The following is a 25,626-nucleotide window of genomic DNA, read 5'->3' on the forward strand; positions in this document are numbered from 1 at the left end:
TCAGGTTTTTGTGTCTCCCACCATCTATTTGGCACAAAGATTTGCTCAGATTCCAGTGAGTATAAACTGAGAAATAACTAAACAAATCCCAAATATTTATAAACTTTTAAACGTTGACCTCTGAATTCAGTTCGACTTAAGAAATGGACGATATATTTTCGGAGAAGCCGGAAGTGGATGGATTGAAACCCACGCGCCATATCGAGGCAGGCCAAGTCCATGCAAATTGCTGGCGTGCAGGGCGTGAAGTGAGTTCACGCATCAGTGCACCCGGATAAAGAGCGGCGTCCCCGGGTACCTGACCGTCAACTCCCTGGTGCCGAGCACAAAGACGATGCCGGACCAATACATTGCGATAAAACCATTCCACGGGCCTGGCAGACGGATGCACCCTATCACGACCAGTAATGACCCACACCCTGAAAACGACGGCAACGCAGGCTGGAGTGACGTAAGCGACTAACCGTCAATTACTAGGAGTGCTTCGCAAATTACTGGCTGTGATCTTCCATCTCTCTCTGTAATCTATCAACCGCCATTGGTTTGAAAGACTGTAGGAGCCACGTCCGACTTTTCTCCCGTATCCAACCCTTTGTTTGAGTTCTTTTTCTAAGGCAGACACCATGAGACCTTTGAGGCAAGGGTTTCACTTGGTAACAAATTCCACATTTCCTTCTGCACAACTATTCCAGCATCCAGTCAACCAATTCAGTAGGGTGGACCAAGCAGCTGGTCCACACTGGGGACAAAGGACAAAAGTCGGTCAGTGTCACAAAACGGGACCAATCCTCCACATCGATGTTTGAGCAAACATAAGTTTATAAACAAACACATTTTAAACCCAACTTTTAAGATAAAAGCACATCAAATAGTAACAACTGTCGGCTTTGTGATGTGGATGCCAGTCTGACAGAGTGAAATAAAGGTGGAGATGGCGAGGGCTCTCTGTCACTGTGTGTTTTCATCCAAAGGTCATGATCGAACTGATTTCTGTTGACTTTTCCTATAATTTCTGCGGGGCGGCGGGGAATGGTGAGGTCCTGGTGTCTAGGCTATGTCTCGAGAACCTTGTGTGGATAAAAGGACCACTTGGCGCCGCCATGTACAAGGATCTGAACTGAGCTCCGTCTGAGCTACAGCTGATTGCCTGTCTCCTGGACAGTCAGCCCGTCTGCCAGGCTTCTTTTCACAGTAGGTTGCCTCTGGAGGGAGATGAACCAGTGCTCAGCTTCAAGAGGGTTTAACTTTTGAAGCATCCTACTCTCAGTGTCAAAGCCTGGACGGAGGAGGACCAAAAGACTATTGTAAGTGTGGCGTCCACCCAAGCTGACAAAACCCGAGGCTTCTCAAGTCCACCTTTTCTACTTTGTCTGTGCCTCATACATCAGGCATCATCTGTAGCTCGGGGGCGTGTGGGTCTAAATGTGTGCAGGAAATCGTCCTCCTGTCATTTTTGTTTCGAAACATTTGAGTTTATAGTTTAGTCATTCTACGTCGAACAGATGGTGTCTTCAGAAAACAGAGAACAAGAGAAGAATTTCTTTTATAGGACTGCAGCATTTTTAATTTGTATACTTGAAACCATGACTCTTTGTCCTTTGAGTTTTGAATATGGGGATCTGTAAATTTCATTTAAAGTTTCATACTTTTAGTAAAACCCAACTGCTTTCTTGAGTTTAAATATTTAAACAATTTAGCCAATCTTTATAACTTTATGAAAAATCGCGAGTTATCTCAAGATTTTGTTTCTAGAATTGGTTAGAATTTAAGATTAGAAATTCTTAGGGATGAAAATGTCACCATCTGTATTTTTTTCTTCTGTTGTTGTCAGAAACAAAGCTTACTGGGTTGGATGTACATGGGTTTAAAAAAATACTGTTCACTCGATTCAAAGAGAATGGGGGTCAAAGGTTACTGTGGTTAACAAGTTTCAAGCTCATTGCGGATACTCTGTCAAGATAACATCTCTTACATTTGACAAATGTGCTGCCCCTGCCCGGCATTCCCACCCGGCTGAGAGATGTTGCCGGCAGAGGGCAGCAAGTCACGTGCCTCTAGCAGCAGTGTCGATGGCACTCCTAGTAGCTATTTATTGTTGCACATGTTTACACAGAACTGGAGAAACCACCCATCAAAATACTAAAATACTATTTCCAGTCTGTATTTTGTTTTCGTTTCCTCTTCCTACAAGATGGCGCCTGTTCAACGCTCATCCCGAACCTGACCAATTTTTAAGTCTTGTTTTCCCGGATGTCTATCCTCATTACCAAAGTTGTTAAAACTTTCAGATAGTATCTAGCCTCTACTGAGGTGGACTGAGGCTTAATTAAGTGGAACTTACCTAAGGGTACAAAAAGATGTATACTACAAGTCAGCCTTGGGGTTAGGGGACACTAATTGATGTAGACCTTGCGGTGATGGGAAGCTTCATTTACACTAGTAAACATTGAGACTTATACTTCGGAACTAATGAAGGAAACCACTTCTTTCAAATTAAATCAAACAGCAAAACCAAACCTTTTACAGTGAGACCATATGGAAAAATATTTTAGTGTATGGCTGAGTACACTCTCAGACACAGTATTATTACTATGTGTATAGTCTTCCTTGCATTTGTTTGCACAACCTACTTTCACTGTTTTCGTAATCTATTAGCAAAACAATCCGTTTGTCTTGCGAGTTTCTATTTTATAAGCAGTGTTTTGTATCGTGTTGTGTGGGTGATAGATCGATGAGCATTTCCATCTTGAAAGGTCTGCACCTTTGTATGAACGGCTTTTTATTACTGCGCATGCGCAAAGCCTCGCCAACAAATGAACAACTCGATTTTAGCTCAGACAGCAAACCGTTGCTTTGTTGACGACCAGAGGTTGGATTTGCGAGAAAAACAACAAAAATACATATTAAATCATTGACTGTCTTTTTATCTATCTTTTTCTGAGTGTCTGTCAGTGTGTCTGTCTGTGTGTCTGTCTGTCGGTTCCTCTCTCTCTCTTGTCACTCACTCACTCTGTGTATTTGTTTTGCAAATATTAAAATTGCTCTAATATCGTTTTCCCAACTTTTCGAACCAAGAAAACCAGCATCCAATATAATAAATTCTCATTTGTTTAATGGGCGCTTGTGTTATTGGTTTTGCAAAGAACATGGAGGCTTTACTCTCTTCAGTCGGCAAATGTCAGTTCGAATTTCCAGCTCTGACATTTTACTGTATTGATGGACAGAGCAAAGGAATCCAATCATAGTTTGTCGACTTTGATTCCAGTAAAATTGTGTGTTCTCTTCTGTGCAGAGTGTTGACAGAAACTGAAAGATAAATGTAATATAGCATTGGGAAGACTCTGTCGCCTTGTCCTGTTACTGTGATCTCCATTAAAACCATTCTTAATTGCCTAAAGCCTCTGCCAAGATTTAGCCTGAGTACAAGATGATGAACAGTCATTTCAACAACAGTCTTCCTTCACTTCTTTTCGGAGACAAATTTATCTCCACGTCAGCTTTCCTTATGTTAGAAATAATGAGACAGAGAGAACATGGTGCTTTGTATTTAAATACATTCTGGATGCGCGGTCTTGACATTTCATGTCGTGGATCTTTGTCAGATTTGGAACTTCTCATCTTCGAATTTTGTCCAAGAGTTTCATTGGGTCTTTTTTTACCCTGGAATAATTTTTGAAATTCGTGTAATAACTATAATGAAAGTAAATTTTCAGTTGAAAGCATCAGTGAAATAATTATACTACAAAAGCAGCTTTATTAAGGTGATACTACCTGACAGGTGCTTTTCTGTGAAATAATTGAATATCTAAAGCTAGAGTTTCTGAGCAGTGTAGAAATCTTTAAATCTTTCTCTTATTGGTAGCTTGACCGGGAGAGGAATGAGTGAGAAATGAAGAAATAAAAGAGGGATCATGCGAGAGCCTAGCTCCAGTGTAAAAGCAAACTAAGGTTTGTAGAATAAGAATAAAGTTCGTTGAAGTAGAATAAAGTTTGTACAACCAGACACAGGTTTGTAGAAGCAAAGTAAAATTTAAGAAATTGTATCTTTTCCTGTGTTTAACTGATAGTCCAATAACAAACAAAATAAAATACTTTTTACCTCTTTTACAATGTTTTCCCCCGAAATTTACAGATTACAATTTCGTAAAACATAGATTGGATTTCAACAAGGCTTTTGGCTGGAGCTTTAACCTTTTAATTTCACGGGTGCATTCGCTGCCACATTTAATAAAAGCCAGAGAGATTATTTGAAGTCAAAGACCAGAGACAGACACCAGTCTGTAAGTAAACAGATACAGAATTTTTAGTCTGATTTCCTCTCGCCTTTCCAGCTTTGGTTTCCTGCGTTCACCCGCAAGACATTTGAAGGAAACCCTACTAAAAATATTGAAGAGATCATCTTTCTAATGTAAGCAGCAGACAACTTTCTGTCAGTGGCCTTTGCAGGTAGGAATACTAACTTTAAAACCGAAATTTGTATCGTGTATCAAGGATTTTAAAAATAAATAGAATTTCAATTATCTCTAGATGTAGCATATCGTGTATCTAGAGAATCATCGTAAAGTGGAAGCAGAGACAATAGTCAATTTATATTTTTAGTTAGTGATAAACTGGTTTGTTCAGCTCACGTGTCTACTGTAATGAAAACAGATGAGTTTACCTCTAATCACAAAAACCTCTCTCGAGACACATAACCAACAGAAAAACACATTAAACTTCTGTGCATTAAGTACTGAGCAATATCCAGTCAACGGAAACAGTGAAACTTAAGTGTTAATAAAGACTGTTCATATGAGTCTGAATTATTGTAAAAGGTCTGTTCATGGAGGATTTGGGGAAACAAAGTATTTGTCATCGAAAATACTAAATGTTTCGATTTCCGCAGTTTTTTTCGTTGTCGTCTCTCTTGCTCTATCAGCTGGTTCTCCTTCCCAGTCTCTTTCAAGAGTAATGTCCTCCAGTTGTGGCGATCCTTCCCTCTGGTGGTTAGTGTCAAGCCCCGATCCACAGAGATGGACAGCAACTCTATAGTAGTCATGACACACAGATGAATCATCCACTGAACAGCAAGCCTATAGTCATGGCCCACAAATGTCTCCTCCACTGGTGGTACCGTCCGTTGTCACCCTACACTACCATCCACCTTCCAAGTCAGGGAGGGACAATTGCTCCCTCGGCGACTCTCAGTCCAGAGACCTTCTGTGACTTTTCAACAGCTACTGGTCTCTCCTTTGTCTTGTCACCATAACTCTCAGAGGTGGGAGCCGAGGAGTACACAACCACTTACAGTCGCTGGACGAATGGCACTCGGATGTGTCTGATCTTTCCCGACTAGAGGCTAGAGGACGAGTGAGTGAATACCGTGCATTGTCTTCCCTTTCTCACAACGGTCACTTCGCCCTGGCCTTGGCCTCGAACACCTACCTTGTAAAGTTAGACGAAGTCCTGTTCGTGCTGTCTGAAACTTCCTCCCAACATTTATACACGTCTATACTAAAAGAAATGCCACTGGTCAGTGACAACCCATAAATAAACATCTATCTTCCTCTCCACGCTCTCTCTATATATAATAAAGAGAAAGTGAAGAAAGTTATATGCAGGTATGTATAACTGTCCTCACACCTGGCTGGGGTTGTGTACCTGTACCTTCTGTGCCGGCTCTATAGGTCGTCAGTCCATTTTTAAAAACCAATTTTATCAACACATGAAGTTTCAACTTTACACTTAGACTCTGAAGCTCAAAGTGGCGATGATATGGTATGCCAACAATATTTTTCAACCAATGACAGATTAAAACACTGCACCCACCACCTGCATGCACCTGGAATAATTGTGTCCACGTCCTACATCCATTGTTTGCTGATCGCTGTTGTTGACTGGTACAACAAAGTGTATTGTATTTAAACAGTGTCAAATGCCTTTGATGACTCTAACAGCGATTACATTGTTATTATGTTCAGACCTCTCCCGGCCAAAGCTGCTGGACCTGCAACAGTCCAAACCTCTCTCCCTCCCTGTCCATGGAGGACAGGCGTCTGCACAATTTTAATTAGAGATGCGATGGTGCGGTGTGCGGTATTTATGATTATTGTAAACGGTTGCCAGAGATGACACTTGACAAACAAACAACGCCTTAATGGGCGAGCTATTGATTGGCCTAAATAGCTCGGCAACCGGCAAAACACATTCAGCTGACGCACGGAGCGAACCTGGGTAGACAGGTGTCGGCCATTGAAACCTTTATCACTTCCGTTATAATACTTGTCATCATCATCAGCAGCAGCAGCAGCTCAACATCTGTGCATTGTCAGCGCTCGCTATTCACACACTGATGATCAATGGTACAACAGGCTTTGTCCTCTACCCCTTATCCCTCATTCTCTTTTACAGATTAAAACCTGATTTCCAGACAGAAGGATGAACATAATAACGGATGCATAAAGCTGGAATGCAAAGCGATAAATAAATGAATTGATTAAAGAGCAGATCCATCCACATCCCTTCCCCCCAGAGACATGGCTGAGAGAAAGACAGAAGAACGGACTGACAACAATATCCTAACTGGCAGCAAATCCAAAAATGCTAATGTAAACATATAAAACTCTAGCAATGCTTCTAGGATGAATTAATGGGCAAGGGAAGACAAGAAGACAAACAGACAGGTAGGGACAAAGGTTGTTTTCGTTAGTTATAACATCTGAAGAGGTATTGTTTGAGCTGCACAGAGGATTTGGTGGAAATTTAAAAACTAGTAACACTATGTAGTTTGAAATAATTATTACATTTTTTTCCTTTGTGACCTACAGGGTTCTGCTGTAGCTACGAGGTGTGTAGTGTGATCTTCACTCAAAGCATCTTCTAGTCTCACTCAAAGCCAGCTTCTAATCTCCACTCAAAGCAAGTTTCTAATTCACTGCGAGACCCGCGAGACAGAGAGCTGCCAGGAACGACAACTGTCGATACGACTTCCGGCCTGGCTGCAGGCTGTGAAGCACAGTATCGTCAGATGACGACCGAGGACACGTGCTGACTGAGTTCACGAGGCTCAACGACTATTGATCAAGCTCCACTTTCAGACCTGTTGCTTCCAGCCTCTGATAAGAAAGAACAACTGCAGCTAGAGATGAGTTATCGCAAAAGGAAAGCAGCATGCCTTATCAACTTAAAAATCAGTTTTAAGAGATAATTACCAAGAATGAATGCATGAATAAATGAATAAATAAACAAATAAACAAATAAATAAGACCAAAGTTACAAGCAAGATTGCCCACATGCAAACAGCCTTCGTGCATTGCATACCACAAAACCAAAATGTTTGTAACTCCACAGCAAGGGTAGGTTGTATGGCGGAATAGTTAGCTCCTGTCACCAATATAGTGAGTATTCTCTGCCCTGGGTTCGGATCTCATCTCAGGCACGCATTTTTTTTCTCTGCATATGATATCTGTTAGCAGGGCTGGCTACTTTATCGTGATATAGTCTTAGTTCTGACTCGGCGTAAGCACCGATTCCCCCAACCCTTTGTCGAAATCTTTAAAATACTTACAAACACTTTAAAGCCTCATCTTTAAATTAATATTAACGAAAATATTAATAAAAATAGTATTCATAAAATGGATAAGATAAAATAATAACAATAGAAGAATAGATGCTTCGAAAAAATTACTGAAAGTGAAATGAATTTTACAGCATCATAATATGAAGCCCTCTAAGAATGGAACTAACTTATGTTTTGATATGCCTTGGAGCGTGTGGCATATCCATTTGGTTGTCACGCAACCATTTGCCGATGCAGATATAAAAAGGAATCTCGAATTCCTCGTTCACGATGCAACACACAAGTAGAAGATAATTACATCTTAAGGACGCGCGCCGACGACAGGCCTAACGATGTCGGTGATGATTGTGGAGCCAGCCAGTCAACACCACCGTATCGACTCCACGGAACAGCTGCTACAACCCGATTTTGTCAGCGGGGAGATAAGCGACGAGGGCGAGCCGCCGGCAGAGGGCGTCCCCCGAGCGCCAGATGCGCAGGCCGCACGCGCCCCACACGCGCGTCAGCATGCAGACACGCAGCTTGGTGAGACACGGAGCTCTCGGCACGCCGGTGCACGCCATAAGGACACAGCTACCGCCGCTTGCAGCAGTAACAAGACCAGCAGTGCAGGTGGTGGCAGCAACAGCGGCGGCCGCGGTCGCAGCAGCAGCATTGGCAACGTCAGAACTGCGCGCGGCCACAACGGCAAGAGCGACGGCAGCAGCAACAGCAACAGAAGCAACAGTGTCTCCTCCTGCTTCAGGACTAGAAGGCGCAGCGGTGGTCCCCCCAGGTTCCGTCCGCGAGGGCGGGTGGCTGCTGACGTGCAGCACCTCAGCAGCAGTAGCACGTCCTCCTCCGCATCCCCGGACGGCAGCAGTGCGGCCACGACAACGTCGACCACTCCAGTGTCAGCGACGGCGACAGTGCGGGACGCGGACTCTCTCTTCAGTCCGTACCGCCATAACAGTCAGCAGCCCGTCAGTCCACAGGAGCCCCGTGCGGACTCGGCTCAAACTCGCGGGCAGGATGCTGCCGCGGCCATGGAAGGTCCTCCAGGACGTAGCGTGCCGGCTTTGAACCTCCCGGCGCTTCACGGCGGCGGTGGCGGCAGCGGTGGTGGTGGGCTTCCACAAGATGGCCGCGTCAACCGCGGCTACACCTCACCCGACATCGAGCTCAAGTCCTACAGCTTCACAGGCGGCGACAGTCTGGCGTCCCTGGGTGACATCCGACCTCCTGGCCTGCCGGCGCAGCACAGCGACCCGGCTCCAACTTCACTTCCGGTCTGCGGCGGCAGGAACGGTTGGCCATCACCCCGGGGGACAGCGACGACGAGCTGCAGGTGGCCTTCCGCCCTCGTCCCTACAGCTGGGCACCCCGGCGACGACGCCTTTGTCACAGACGGTGTCGCCAGTGGACATTCTCGTGGACAGTGCTAACCAGCTAGGCGCCATGATTTCGACCGGTTCACGCACGCGCTTGCACGTCCAGATGGAGCGCGCTCGCCAGAGCAGCGAGGAGGAAGGACGAGCTCATAGCGACGTGGAGAGCTATACTGGCGGGGCTGGGGGTAGTCTGGGTGGTGGAGGTCGCACGTCCAGCGTGTGTCACCTGGGCAGTGGGGGCACGGTTTCGGGGGGAGTGGGATCCTTAAGTGAAGCACGCAAGAAGGAGTCGGCCCTTTCCGACATCGGCGCGGACTATATGCGCGTCAACGGGGCCATCGGCTCCTTCCGGCAGCTGCAGAAGCCCACGTCCATGCAGTCGCTGCCCACGTCATCAAAGATGTCGTACACGTCGGCCGAGGAGGCCGGCATCGCGCTGGTGGGGGGCGCAGACTTCCAGAAGTACACGGACGAGCGCCTGCAACACAAGTCTCGGCAGAAGCCCAACGTGGGCTACCGACTGGGCAAGCGGCGCGCCCTCTACCAGAAGCGCAAGAAGATCTCGGACTACTGTCTTGTGTGTGGAATGTTTGGGATTGTTGCCATGGTGCTGGAAACGGAACTCAGCATGGCGGACGTGTATGACAAGGTAAGTTTTGCTTCCGGTTTCCAGGTCTAAAGAAAAAAAATCCATTCTCTTCCATTCAGCACCGACACAGTTTTGATTGATTTCACTAGTTTTTCAATATTTATTCTTAATAGTTTTTTGTCTTTTGTAATAGGCAGGCAATGTAGTCTGTATCTAGGTTTTACAAATAATTATTTATATATGAATACTATATTATATCTATTTTCTGTTGTGTTTATTTTGATATTTTCCCTTCATTTCTAATATTAGTTTTTCTGCTCCGTGGGACCGCGGACGTGCCTTATGCAAAGTTTATTAATGCATTGCATCGATTGGATTATATGAACAAGAAATAACGATGTGTTTATCAAAACCGTTTGCTGAATAGAATTAAATCGTGTGACAACAGCTGGAGGAGACATTCTCCAATCAGGCTGACAAGTGTAGTAATGACTTCAGGTTCAAATGTTATGTCGGAGCTTCCATCTTTGATTTTTTCTCACGTGTTTGTGCGTGTGAGATAGAGTTAGTTTTCATACTGCGTTATCTGTTTGTCAGTTAGTGAGAGAGGTTCTTTCTTCATCTTCGTACATTTCGTTCACACTATGCGATGGTGTCGAAAGAGGTGAACTCAGGTATGTTGCACTACTTGGCTGGCCTAGCATCTTCTGTGCTCGTGACTGTGAAGTGCGTGCGAGCATGCAAACAAAGTATTTGTCTGTGTGTGTCGTGACGTGTGTGCGTGTGTCAGTTCGTGTGTCGGTGCGTGCACAGAGCATGCAAGCCGACAAAGTATTTGTGCGTGCGTGAGTGCGATGTTTCTTGTCATCGCGTGCGTTCGTGTGCGTGCCGGCCAGTTGACTTTTTGTCACCGCTGCCTGCGAACCAAGCCAGCAGGCTCTCTAATCTCCATGGCAACGCGTGCAGCAATGGTGGACTAGGACTCTCAAAGTGTAAGATGCTTGTACAAATCACTCACATCGAAGGTTTCCACACACATTCCGTACCTCGACTGCCTCCAGCTTCACCGGAAGCTTGACCTATACCGTGAACTTTCAAGTTGCCCATCAAATATATATTTCTACATCCACGTGCTTCAATACCAAGATTCCTCGGCATCGTTCTGAGCTTGCCTCCAACCTCCCCACCTCTCTATCATTTCCCCTCCCATTTCTCTCTCTCTCATATTGATCAGTCTGTTTCATATTCACCAGCTTTGACCTTCTGTCCGCTCGCTCTGGTCATCGCGGTCAGTCTCCTGCTGCCTGACCTTTGACCTTTCGCGGGGAGTCATGCCCTGCGGATCACCCAGCAGGCCAGCATAAAGATTCGGTTATTACCGGGCTTGTTGCCCTGGAATGGCTGTAATGAGCAGCGGAGCCGGAGATGCAGGTCTCTTATTCAACACTTCATATCCTCTTGTTACACTGTGATCACAGTCACGTGACTGTATTTATTTGTTGTGCTGGCGGCGATCTTTTATTCCTCCTCCCCTCTGTCACGTGCACAACTGCTGATCTCATCCACACAACGTGTCCTCTCTCTCTCTCCTTCTTTGTCTGTCTCTCTTTTTCAGTTAGAAGCTTGAAGGGTGATGACTGTAATCAACAAAAACGAGAAGAAGACGAAAATAGCGAGGAATGAGTGGTGTCTAGTGAAACCATTTTACAATCAGAATAAACAGACTTTGGAAGGAAACATAAATCAAGCTCAGCAAGCTACAAATAGAAACCGAGAAACAGGATTTTTTTCTTTCGCATTTTCCTCCTTTGTGCCTGCATTTAAAAGATGAAACATGCTTCCTCTCAAGATTGGGATATGCGAAAAAACATGATTCTGGAGTAAACGAAAAGAAACAAGAACATCAGAAAAAAAAAAAATTAACTTCGTTATGTCAGATGCTTGTAACGTTTTTTTTTTTTTTTTTTTTTTTTTGAAATTCAAAACGTGTTGAAACAGGTGTATTGTAGTATGTCCTGATTAATAAACAATAGGTCGATTAACTGGTGGTTTTTTATTATTTGTTTTGCTTTTTTGCCGTCAAGTTCTAGTCAAGTGGGATTTGTTTGTCAAACGGCTGGGTATAGATGTCCAGGATAATGCATAATTTATAAATATCCTACATACATTATAAATAAGTCCCTTCTATCTTTTTTCGAGATCCTGGCGATGGTGGGGTATCATGTTGAAACATGATTGCCGGTAGAGAAATCCAATCTGTGAGATCGTGTTGGGACATTGCTTTGCCTCATTAACACACCAACCCTCGCCTTCAGTGAACTGTCGCCTTGACAACGGCCAGCATGGCGTCACACATCACACATCTGACCTCTTACACTTTCGATGTTTGGAAAGCTTAATTAAACTTCATGAAGGACGGGCTGCTGTTTGCTCAGATGTTGAGGATCTGTAGGCTATCACAAGGTTTGCTGTCAAACATTACAGGGACGCCACTCTACCATTTGGTTCGCACTCTTGTGTCCTCGCGCTCTCGTCACTCACATCGCCGACCAAGAATTTTCAAACACTACAGAAGGGGGGAAAAAATGCCCAGGAACCTTTTGCACACTTTGCTGTTAACGGCTGCGACAGTTGGACGAACGGATGAGCGACAGTGCGCGCTGGCAGACGCATGCATGCATTCAATTCGCGGGGACAAATTTGCAGGACCGTCCTGCTGTGTGCTCTAGAATGGCGCGCATGCACTCTGTCTTGGCGAGAACAAGCTTCGGTGATTGTGTTCACACAGCGGGGTAAACAAGTGCTGGCCAGGCACGAGTACAACAAGGAGATGAGAGATAGTCAGGCAACGAACAGAAGACGAGACTGTGTCCATGTTCTTTCGAGAATGGCAGTAGTGCACACAACAGAACTTTCTTCTTGTCTGTTTCTAGAAACTTCTTGTGGTGACTGACATGATGATCGTTGGATGATCGGGAAAACCAGGTGAACGAAGATGGTTTATAGAAGTGTTCGTGACCTCTACTGACCCCCTATTCCCCTTTTACCTCGTTCTCTGTGTACACTTCTCTTCCCCCATTATAAACATGGACGAAAGGACAATGAATATTCGTTCTCTCATAGAGCAATACCGTGACCGATCGAAAAGTCCGCAAAGGTCACAACCTGCAGCACGTGACATGTCGCATGTCAGGTGTGTCGACTCCGCCATTCAACCCCCGGAACATAATCTTGAGTACAACATGCAATGTGAAGTGGAACGTGCCGGTGCCAGAAGAAACACAGAAAAGCTGCGAGGCCAGCTCAGCCTCCACGACTTCCTCCTACAACCATTCCTTCTTGCTATCGTTAATAATAGCTCCAAGGAAGCCGAATTGTCCAGCTTCTAGAGGTTGATCGATAACGACGATGGAATTATCCTCCTCGCTGGTCTCCTGACAATCAGATACGCTGCCGTCGCCTACCTGTGCAGTCGGAGGCTGGGTGGGAGGACGGCTGGGAGGACGTGGTGAAGGCGGAAAGATGGTGCCATTACAGAGATGCTCTGCAGGAGGCAGAAAAGCTAAGAAAGCAAGATCGATAGCAATACGCTGCAGCCATCTGTTATTGGAGGCCAACAGACGCTTTTTGATGACTGGCCGCTCAAGACACGTCTTCCGCCGCGTTTGCTCGGAGTTCGCTCCCTTTGCCGTCTTTATTCCCCGCGAACTTTGACCTCCCTGGCTCTCTTCTTCTGTTTGGCACTCGTAGGTAGGATGAGACTCCCGGCAGCTTCCATGATTATCAGGGACCCATTGGCACATGGATATTCTTGACACAGGGAAGCCAAGGATTAAAAGTTTGGTAAATAAAATAAACAAAAAGAAGGATGAAAGATTTGTTTATGTTTTTGTCGCTGTCAGAAATTCAGGCTGAGTGTATCGCGTGTCTTCTCTTTGCATAGATCATCGCCTCGAGGGCAGAGTGGCAGATGCTGGTTGGTAGGAGTAGAAAACAGATGAAACTGTGGATTTTTACACTGCACGATGGGAAAGCATTGATGATGATGTTGAAAACACATTTTTCTATAAGACACCGGAAAGGAGATGGAGTGAAAAAGTTAAAAAATAAGATTTTATTTTACAGGGCAAGCGGACACACACACATACATACACACGCACATACATATTCACTGATCCTTATCCGAGACATGTACACACATTAGTATTGTTTTATCCTTGTGTTGTCTCGATGGAAGTTTCTGTTTTCAGCACCTCTCCATTACTTGCACTGACTCAGCCGGGGCCGTAGTCACGAGGCAACCTTACCTCAGGGTTAGCCTCCAAGGGTTGCTTCATCCTGTAATTGGAAACAGGAACATACCTTGGGTGTTGGACTGAAACCCAAGGACTGCGGGCTATGATCACAACTCACAGCTGTGGCTACACAAAGTCTGCTGGTGCCGGAGGTCTAGAGAGGAGATAAATAAACCCCGGGGTAGGAATGTAACCTCTGTCTCATGTTTACAGCCCTTGAATGTGTTTGACACTTTCCGTGAGGTTGTTGCTCCTTTGAACTGTTCTGGTTACAGAGAAATACATCGCAGGGAGGTTTAAACGGAACTTTAAACGGAACTAAGGTCTTTAGAAGTCTTCAGTAGACTGAACGGACCACACTGGCAGCCCCCTTGCCTTATTGCCAATGGTATTAGTTAACAACAACAACAACAACAACAACAACAACAACAACAACAACAACAACAATTGGCAATAAAGGTATATAAGAAATCAAACTTAAATTGTGCCCCTCCCATCGAATGCTATTCCCGTGTCCCCCTTAATTATTTTCCAAGAGAAAGACCCTATAGATACGTGTAACGAGAAATTTCGCTAATTACCTGTTTATATGTAGCACATCGACATGGACATTACAGTTAAAAATGAGGTTTGTACTCATTTAATAGGACACGAGACATTTTACTGTCTTATTAGACATTTTTATGTCCGCGGGGATAAAATCTTTCCAGCATGCAAGTTTCAATTACAGGATAAGCAGCATTTTTACTCTTGAAAACTTCGTAGTAGTTGCTCTGTCAATAGTCATCAACAAAATAGACAGTGTATCCGAATTTTTAGTCGTTAGAAAAGCGTTAAAGCATTGAGAAAATGGATGGAGACTGTTTGAAAGAACACAGTATATATATATCATGTCGCTATACTGAATGATTTGTCAGGGACATCTTTCATCTAACCCTGATCGCCAGCCAACGGCAAAATAAAACATTTTACACATCAGTCACTCATCTTTTGGTTGCTGAAGAATGAGTGCAGATACATGCCCAAACTCCTGTAAGAATCCTCTTTTTCCTGAGTGAAAAGATTTAGTTTGCCTGTTACTATCTCTTTCTTTCTTTCTTTGTTTCCCAGGAGGATCTTCGCACAAAAGACCATTGTCCACAATTTGCTAGCGCTTTAAGAGACCTATCTCCTTAAAAAAATATGATCTGTTTCCGAACAGGAATTTTCCCCCGACATAAAAATAGCAGCAGCAGCATCCACACCTCTTTGCACCATCTGTCCATCAATGTATTTATCAACTGCTGAACTCAGCTCACCATCTCTTCATTCCCCATTCCCCAGTGTAGGGAAAGCAGAGAAAGTGGGAGGTTCTACAGTTTACATCTGTTGACAGTCGTCGCCTGTAGGGGGCGCTATACACTTGGCAGTTAGTTTACACTTGTTGTCTCAGGCTGCTGTACTTCAGGTGGTTTACGGTCTTTGTCGGAGGGACGAGGATGTCTTCTCTCTCTCTCGCTGCTTACTTGACAAACGGCCTCCGTATTGTACCACCAACACAGACACACTCGCCTCCCGGGCTCTGGATTTTTATTTTCTTAGATAACGGAGAAATATGCGACTTCGAGAGGAAAGACATTGATATTGTGTCATCTTTCCTCTCATTTTTTTCTTTCATTTTGCTACCGCAGTCTAAATATTGGATATTTTATTCTGTGGATATTAGTAAGTTAGTTTCCTTTTGTACTATTGAATGCTTTTAATGGATTATTATAATTATTATTATTAACGAAAATTATCGCTAAGCACGCCATTCACAGAAAAGTATACAAAGAAAGAAAATAATGATACATTTGAGTGTTTGATACACATTGGACAGTCCGACAGTATCTCGATGGTAACACGAAAATCAAAACAAATAATTGAATGTGAAATACTTTTAATTTTTGTTTAAATTGGAGTTTGTTTAATGACATTCTCTCTATTTTCTCCCTCCCTCTCTCTCACACACACACAGAGGAGCGCTCAAGGGTAAAAAACACAAAACAAGGCCTACTCGCAGGCTGGCAATTAGAGCAAATTACTGGAAATCCTGATGACAGAGAGATTAGCCAATGTCGTGTAGTCTCAGTCTCGCCTGTACACACAACTCCCACGCTTGAGCGGAGGACATTCCAGTCGACAGGAGAGAGAGAGAGAACAAGTCAGCGGTTCGCCGGTTGCTGATGTGAAAATCAGATGCTCACTTGCTCTCTTCTTTCATTGCTGCTGCTTCTATCGTCAGCTTTTATCGTTTTATCGTTATCGCTAGAACTTTCTATGTATTGAGATTTTTTTCCCTTCCTTCTTCTCTCTTCTTCTTCGTCTCCTCCTTCTCCTTCTATCACGTATAACTATAACTGCAAATTCGTGATCAGATTTAAACACTGATGTTTGTTGGTAGTGTGATGACCGGTAGAAATTGTTCTGTCTTTGTATTTTTTCCACTTTTATTTCATAGTACTGAGACCTTCCGCTCTAAACGTGACCAGTGTGTGTGTTTAAAAACTGACAAAGTTTAAAAAAAATGTTAATGATAGGTACCTGCTGTCATTTCATTAATTAGTTGAAAGCTTAGGACTGCTGCAGTAGTTGAAGCAATCAATAATAAACAACTCAGCCTTAACATCAAACCAGTCAGCGTCTACTCGCCACGCTTCATTAACCCTCCCCTTCTCACGGGAAACAAGCTTTTTCTTGGCTCGGCCATGAAGATGTAATGTGTCCTGGGGGAATAAGTGAGGAGAATGTTGTGGCAAAGATTTTAAAAATAATATTCGTCGTAAACAACATTTGGTATTATTTTTTTTAATATAAATTTTTTTTGACAATAAAAATACAGAGCAAGAGCGATAAATAAAGCTAGTAGGTGCTCTTGATGCTGAAATGCTGAGTGAAGGCCGTTGGGAACGCTCAGGCAAGAGTTATCCCTCACTTCCACACACACACACCTCCCAACATCCCCCAGTGCACATTCCTGTTGCAGGTCTGTACGGCAGTGTGATGCCATGCACTTGGCGCGCGGCCGCCATTTCCCTGTGTCAGCCCTCGGCAGGTCGCTTCATCTTTCGCATTCTTTGGTGACGGGCCGCCTGTCAGCAGCAATTAGCCTTTGAAGGCAGCGGTGCTTTGTAATCATCTGTGGCTCAAATAGCCTGAATCATGTCCTCCAACCATGACAAACGTGACAAATATAAATGGTATTCGCTGTGCTCGTGCGCATGCGTGCCCTACTTCCTGAGAGACTGCGTTTAAAGATGTACTTTGCATAAATTAACAATATAATTATATGCTTTGGTATATTTCATTTACGTAATATTTTCATACATTTTAATTAGAACTATTGTTTCTACCCCACTCCTTCACACACACCTAGCATGTCCCTCCGCCAAGCAAGGGAAGCAACTCGGCCTTGCAGTGTCCACAATTCACACTTTATAGTCCAGCGGTTAAGATGTTAAAATGTTAGATGACAGCATGCAGCAATTTCTGAAGTTTTTCTGTGCATGTCTGTCAAGTTTGTGTTTTTGCTGTTTTGGTTTTAAGGTAAAAACCATTTTTATGCGGTGAACATTTACTCGCAGACCCAACGCCATCAGGCGCCGAGTAAGATGCGATCCATTGCACTCAAAACACTTGTGTGTCCGCCTTTCAGCTTGCTGCAAGCATGGTACGTGGAGCTTAGACATGGAAACCGCCTGCTGGTGTCACGAATATCTCAGCTTCCTTTACCTTTCAGCTATTTCCAGCACTTTCATCGGTGGTTTGTTGTTTCAGAAACTGGGAGTGGGTTCTCGTCCCTGGGTCTGTATTTCACGTCAAACAACAGCTCATCCGCGACATTTCAGAAATTCAGATCATTTTAAGGAAGTGGCACTGTGAATGTACACCACAGCTACAACAGAAAAGGGTTGGAACTAATTTCTTTGAAAAAAAACTGGAAGTATCGGGATTTTTTTTTGAAAGTTAAACTTTGCTGAAGACGTAAGGTCCAGATTATCTCCCTTAGAACAGACATCTTGCAGTCTCTTATCCTGAGATTACTCTGGTAATCCACTTTCTCGTGAGGATTCTTTGTAAAGATGGCAAGCTTGATGGTGTTATCGCTTCTGAGTTCCAAACAGCTCTCTAACTCTTTCTTTGTTTTCTTCTTCCTTCATTGATACACATCCGCTTTGTTCTACAATTTCTCCTTCTGGATTTTTAATTTGTTTTTGGCATATTTCCTTCTTTTCTCTTGTTTACTTCCATTTTATTGACTTCTTTCTTCTTTTCTTTGTTATTTCCCTTTTCCTTTTTCTTTCTTTCATCTTTTTTCTTTTTTTTTTTTTGTCGCAAGGGATGGCCCCTATGGCTTATTAGGTTAGAATATGCAGTTTTCACTTCCCTGTTGAAAGTTATTTTGTTGATTGAGTTTTTAGGGGCCTTCTTTCAGTTTCAATTGCTCTGGGGACGGACTTCTCACATCCTGGCCCCAGAAAGCACAGCATTAATTACCATGTGGCCTTAAAGGTGTCACTTAAAGGTGCCACACGAGGTGCTAACCGAGTAAGCTCTCCTGTTAGCTTCTTAACACATCGTTGGCGCTGACATGAGTAGCAAATATTCCTCCTTCTTCTTGTAACAAGTTTGGTTGTAAAACTCGCTTGACAAGCTTTCTTGTCGTCTTTCTTCAAAAACTCGGCTTTCTTAAAGGATGAGTGAAGCACAGCATTAAAGTGAAATTTACTGGAGAGTTCACAGACCATGGCATTGCCACTAGATTGTCCTTAAAACACTTCTGTTCTTAATTATTTATTTTGGGCTGAAAACACGTGTTATTTTCTTTATTTCATTCTTCTTTTCTATTTTGTCATTTTCCTTTTGCATCCTTCTTCGCCTTGATGAGTATCTCTTGACAAACCTGCAGGTTCCCATGCTTCTTCTGTGTGAGAGGTGAAGGTAGGAAACTTTCTGTCTTCCAGAAGAACACAGGAATCGATCTCCAGAACTTGACTTTCCCTGAAATCACTCTTAGCCTGAAAATGAATTTCCCTGGAGGACTTTATTGGAACTTTTAAAGACTTTTTCCCCCGACAACATAACTTGCATTCTAAAAGTTTTTCATAAGGCAAAAAAGTTGATTTTTAAAATTTGTGTTTGTCAATGCTTACGATTTGAAATTCTGAATTGTGGTGTGGAGTGCCTGGAATCTCATCAGTTCAAAACCGCCTGCTCGGACCTGACCCTGGAACCCTCGGCTCCCTCATTAACGAAGCTGGTCAACAAAAGTGGGTTTATGGTTTATCGGGAAAGTAAAAGGTGTCGAAACAACAACAACAACACAACACAACACCACAACACAACAACACCAAAACACACAACATAACAAAACCATAACACAACAATACCAAAGCACAACAATACAACAACAACGCCACAACGCCACAACACAACAACACAACAACACCAAAACACAAAAACAACACAACAAAACCACAACACAGCAACACCACAACACAACAACACAGCAACACCAAAACACAACAACATAACAACACAGCAACACCAAAACACAACAACACAACACGAAAAAAAACAACAACAAAACAACATAATAGCACAGCAACACCAAAACACACCAACACAGCAACACAACAACACCAAAACACAACAACAACACCACAACAACACCACAAGAACACAAGAAAACCACACAACAACACAACATCACGACAAAAACACAACACAAGAAAACAACAACAACATCACCACAACACCACCACAACACAACAAAACTACAACTCAACAACACAACAACACAACACCGCAACACAACAAGACGACACGTGATCGAGCTCTGTGTCGTGAAGCATGCATATAGAAAGCGACGACGACACCATGACCTACACCTTGAACTCGCTTTGTTTGTCCTTTTTATTTCGTTCTGTTTTCTGCTGCGTTGAGCTCAACGGTCCAAGAGGCGTGCAGTGTACACAGTCACAACCAGCGTGTGAACACTCGCCTGCTGATCCTGTGCCGATGCCAGAAGACAGAATCAACACACGCGGGGCTGAGCGCCATTCCAGAACAAACGAAATGCAGTGATTAGTGAACGAGGCTCACGCGCGCGTCTCGTGTCGCAGTCTCAGTAGCACGTGCACCCTCCTCCCAGCTGCGATCGTTAACGTCGCCAGACATTGCCGGGCTATTATCGGCAAGGTGCAGGCGATCGCCAAGCTTTGCTGTCATTACTGACATTCGCTGAAAGGTCGGGGGTTAGTTTGCGAATAGCATTAAAACGACCAATCGACCGCGGGTGTCCTCACACAACAATACCCGGGATGCTTTGCTGGTCCTTAGGCAAACTAGGTCAGGCATCTACCCGGGATTCTTTCACAGCCAGAGGCAAATCAATGCTGACCATGTGCAGAAATTCTTGTTTTTTTTTAAATTCCTTCAGTCAGTAGACATTTCAGACATTTTTGTTTTAAAATAGTTTTTAAGATAACTCATTTTTCTTGTTTTAAATTTTGGAATGAAATGACGAACGGCAGCGAAACTTTGAGTTAAAAATTGGCTAACATTCTTTTTTTAAGAAAGTTTGACCAAAAAATTATCAGAAAATACGAAAATATTTGCATTAAAACTTGCATTGGAATGACTATAAGAAAGTCTGCAAGCCTTTCGTGTTACATGCGCGGTCATGAACCTTGGCAACAACATTTTTCTTAACCTGTGGAATTTTAAAAAAAAACTCTTACTCGTGGGACACAGACACAATCACTCGTGAAAGCTGGTTAAATTTTGCTCTACACGATTTTCTACTGATTTCAATGAGTTTTTTAAAAAAAACTCTGTTGAAACAAAAATTAGAGATTGCATAAGAACCTGCTCTACTTACCTCAAGATGCTTACGTGGGAATTCGTTCACAAGTTCTTCCGAGACTAGGGCTGAGTAAATATTTAGCGGAGCTTGTGATCTCCGATCTCCTTTCTATTTGCGTGGTCGGGACCAGTCCCGCACAGACGCAGAAGTAAGATGTTGTTATCTACTGCCAGGTTATTTTTAGACTTTTCTCGTCGTCAAAAGAAATATATATTGCATGCCGAAAATTCTGGCACACGACATTTTATTTATGGATGATAAATACTAACCCGTCATGCCACTCACCGTGACGGCGCGTGCGGACAATAAAGATGACCGATGACCTTCTGTCTCCTGGCACAGCTTGTGCATGTCATCGTAAAAAGACGGGAAGGCAAGCAGAAATAAAATCTTTGATAAAAGGTCGTGTCGATGTGTGGTTTGGCGATGAACAATGATAAACACAAACAGGATGAGGATGCTACACAGGTGAAAGATATTTTTAAATAATAAACCTGAAGAGGTGAGATAGCAGCGCATCGACATCTTTCTCTCAAGGATACACATATTTTATTTTTTCTCGATTTTGTAGGTTTCTTGTGTGGGAAGAAGAGTGGAAGAATTTAGCGAACTGCTGCAGTATGTAGGTATAAAAAAATATGTTCTTTTCTTGACTTTCAGCCGGCATCTTATGTGTTATTTTAGGTCAGTAGGTGATCGCATTTCTTCGGTTGGGATGCTAATAAATATTTATACATATATTTCTGAGATGGAAAGATTCTCCAGTATTTGAAAGATAATGCAAAGACATGCAACAGACAGTAGCAAAAGTAACAAGAAAGAAAGAGTGAATGAGTGAAAGTGAGTAACCAAGAGTGTGTTTGTGGATGTGTGTGTAAATGTGCGTATATTCAAGCTGTATGTATGTCCTATTCCATCAAAGTACCTTGCAATGAACACATACACCTTTCCTCGCAATCGTTTCCCTTACTTACAGGAACAGCTGTAGAATTTTTCCAGTCTAATTAACACAATTCCCAGACAAGTTTGCTTCTTCATATGCAGTCATAATTTTCCTAACGTTCGTTTGTTTGAACATTACAAATCTCTTGGCTTTAAAAAAAAATACCAGATGCCCGGATGTAAAGCTCGAACTAATGGCCAACAGTCAGTTAATTGCCGATTTATCTTCAGTAATTTGAATGACTACATCCGGTCCCCCAATGTCTCCCCCTTGTGATGCATTTCAGTCAACCACCCACGCGAGGTGGTCTGGCACCGAGAACTGCTGTGTGGGGTAAAAATGGTTGAAAATGATGGAAACAGCAACATGACACAATCTGTATTTCATTGTTTGGTTAAGAGTGTGGGAATTACATCACAGAATGTAGCTGTCAAACTGATGAACTATTCTATGAGGCTGAGCTCACAATTAGAAGCGGTTGCGTGCAGCAATGTTAGCTTTTATTTTTTACCTTGAAAAAGTCTTTGCAGGATTCAGAGAAAATCTTTGACAAGTCTGGGAACAGTTTAACCATGGGAAGGGAAGGTGTATTAGAAACATCTGTTTTTGTCAGACAAGCGTGTGTTTGTGACAGGAGGAGGAGCAGAAGAGATGATGAAAATGATGACTTACCTACCCAGCAATCAGAAGTCCTAAAGTAACTAACCCTGACGAAGAACATGATTCATTACTTATTATTCATCCTTGTACTACATCTCATATATAAATCCGAACTTAACAGACCGGTAATTTCCACTAAATTTATGTAAAGAAAAAGAAAAACCCACAGACTGTAAACTTGCCTTAACGAATGTGTTGTAGCTGCCAAGTTCTATTGGACTCCAGTCTTTGCAATCCACTGGGTAAACAAAACCCAAGCTTATCTCTTCACTGAGTCTTGTCATTTATACACAGCGCCTGCAAAACTCAGTTTGCAGTTAATGCAGTTTGGAAATTGCATCATGCGATCCTCTGTTTACTTTGGACATGCCACAGAATTATTGTACAACGGTAAAATAAACATTTTATGCTCTGCACAGGTTGGACTCACTAATGGAAACTACACGTAAAGCAGATGTCGGGAAAAAATGTTGACCGAGTTTTTCTTTCTGAGGAAATATTTATAGGATTTATCATCTTTAACACTTTTGTTTTTGGAGGGGGGACATTTGTTTCATTAAGCACGCGGGTAATCAGCGGGTAGTCGGCGGCACAGTTTGCAGAACAAGTCCATCTGTCGGTGTTAAAGGACTAGTGGAGTGTACAACTTTGTTTTAAAGATCGGATAAATCAAGGAACTGTTTTACAGAATAAATAACCGATTCCGTTCTCGAGATACATGCCTACTAAATCCCTCATGCACTTAAAGAAGTCAACAACTTATTTTTTTTATAGAAAAGACGGATCCGTTAAGACTTCAGCTAATGGGAGAGTTGGAAACACATGTTCATAAATCTTTCTGTCATGGTGGTGTTTGTCAACAAATATCGCCAGAACTGAAGAAGTGTATTCACTGAGATTTGGAGAAGAGAAATATCTGGCACTGAGCTTTACTCAATCATCTAAAAAATATCGTACCCTACTCGTCCTTTAAGCAACTAAAAGGTTAGCAATCCCTGTAATAGCACTTCACTGTTGGGTGTCAGACCATGCTGAGCTGCTCATCACCTGCATGGCCATGTTCTCAGCAGGAAAACATCGCTTCATTTGCTCTGGACTCACGGGTGGTCGTATGCTTAGTGCCGCTTATAAGGCTAGGTGACAGCTCCTGCTGTTCCTCCTCTGGCTGACAATAAACTTTCAAATCCTTCTCATGTCTTAAACAGAGCAAAATTACTCCAGATGGAATCTGTAGATGTCTCTTGTTTCAGCATCCGGCGGTTTGGGTTCAAACAACTCAGTTGCAAAAACACAGACTAAATAATAACTCTAATAATTAATTTGTTCAACACAGTATCTCCTAACCATCAGGCGAACTGATTGGACTGAACAGCATCCATACCATCGACTCAACAGCCTTGAATAATGATGAGAGACAAAGAACCGTTTTTCCCCTGTAGGAAGAGGCGAAAGTGTTAGCAGGAGAGAAGACAAACAAGACAGGCTGGAAAATGGAGTTGCTACATTTATCTGCTGGAGGCGATAACAAGACTGACGCGAGAGGCGTTGGCTAGAAATCGTTGAGCTCAGTCCTCGCCATTCATTGCCCTTATCGTGTCGAGTGTCTCGCAGGACCAATATGTCAACAGGCCTGTGCTGGCTCCTCCACCTTCACTCAACGGCACAGCACAACGATGCAAAAAAGAAAAAAAAAAAATTAAAAGACAGAACGAAGAGAAGAAACAAAAAAGAAATTAAATGGCGCAAAAACAAAACAGTTCTGCTCCTTCACAGACCTCAGAGCACGGTGTTCTACAGACAACAAAACATGATGCTAATTCTTCACACAGCATCAAACACATCTCTGAAGAATGGTGTACTTTGGGTTTAAATTGTTTGTCTTTTTCGGGAAATTTGGAGAATTATGGACTTTTTTGGAATAGAAGTGAAATTAGGTCGATCCTGGCTTACAGGTAGCCGATCCCTAGAGCTTTGGGGGAAGCCGGACAGAGAGAGAGAGAACTTCACAGGTAAACCTCCAGGTAATGCTTCTCCTGCGCCACCTGGGATGTCGGTCAATGCCAGCATTTTGTTTAGCTCCCAGGCTCTTACATCCGCTTCATTTCATTTGCGAGAAGCACGCGAGGTGGTTTTAGCCTTATAATACCCAATAAATATTGAAGTAAGCTTGTCATAAGCTGTGCCTGCCAACAATTCGGTTATCAGGTTAGAAAGGTGAATAGTTGTAAAGCATTGATTGATCTCACTCACGGACACACATACCCACAGACACTCACATACACACAGACGCACACACACACACAGACAAACACCTGTTACTGCAGCCATCGCGTGCGCGCGCATCCCGACTGTGGAGGCATCAGACTGATTAACCCCGTCAGTGGCCCACGTGCAGGCGCCAGCACTGTGGTCAGACCTGACGTCAGTCTGCACACACCAAACCTCTCAGCCCACACGTCTGACGTGACTTCCTGTGGTTGTGTGGGGCTCGTGAGGGCTTATCATCCTGACATTGATTCCACCTGGTCGCTAGGTCTGTAAGTCATCGGAGGTTGGTCGCTGAATGGATGGTGACTTCCTATTCCCCTCCTCTACATAAATAGCTGAATGTGTATGTGAATCTATGAGTTAATTAACTGTAATTAAATGGCTTGGTAAAGTGTTTATGAATAATTCAGGAAGTAACTAATCCAATAACTAAGTCCTGTAACCTGACAACCGCTGACTGTCAGTATCTACAGTATCTATAGACTGTTATATTCTGACAAGGACCAGTCACCATGTTACACAGTTGGAAATTCAGTGTCTCGCAGTCTCATTGTTTTCAGTCATTTTTAACAGTTCAACAGAATTACATTTAAATTGAAAATACACTCATTTTTGTTAGTCGACCTTTACATTCTTTATAATTGTTTGAGCAGTCATTTTGTTCTGATTTATATATCTGTAGTTTTAATTTGTGTAATTAATTTAATTTGGGGCTCATAATTTGTGTACTTGGATGAACATAATATATTGTGACACATATTGTTTTCCAAACTCTATTTTAAAGTTAAAAAAAACCTGTAAAAATATCCTTATATAGGAATCCTATATATGTATATACATAAACCATTTTATAGGAATATAGGAATTGTACTACAAGAGTACACAAGAACCAAGCCGGTGCAGCTGAACCTAAATGCTGACCGACTAATCATCGGCGAAATCGATTGTCCTGTTATCATCGGATGACAACAAGTGATGGAGCACAAGGTGTTCTCTCACACACCAGGCTCCCTGCTATTTGTCATCTACAAAACCCTGAGGTTCTGTCCCGCCATGG

At 43.1% G+C, this 25,626-nt stretch overlaps 1 protein-coding gene across 1 annotated transcript in view; it reads left to right on the forward strand.

The window, feature by feature from the left end:
- The first annotated feature begins 7,990 nt into the window (after nucleotides 1-7,990).
- The window catches only part of LOC112554215 (small conductance calcium-activated potassium channel protein 2-like), a 77,360-nt gene continuing 59,724 nt past the window's right edge, over nucleotides 7,991-25,626 (forward strand). The window contains 1 exon segment of the mRNA XM_025221882.1: nucleotides 7,991-9,577. Within this exon segment, the coding sequence (XP_025077667.1) occupies nucleotides 8,678-9,577 (900 nt within the window). The 5' untranslated portion in view covers nucleotides 7,991-8,677.

This window comes from Pomacea canaliculata, linkage group LG13, assembly GCF_003073045.1.
Source record: "Pomacea canaliculata isolate SZHN2017 linkage group LG13, ASM307304v1, whole genome shotgun sequence".
NCBI lineage: Eukaryota > Metazoa > Mollusca > Gastropoda > Architaenioglossa > Ampullariidae > Pomacea > Pomacea canaliculata.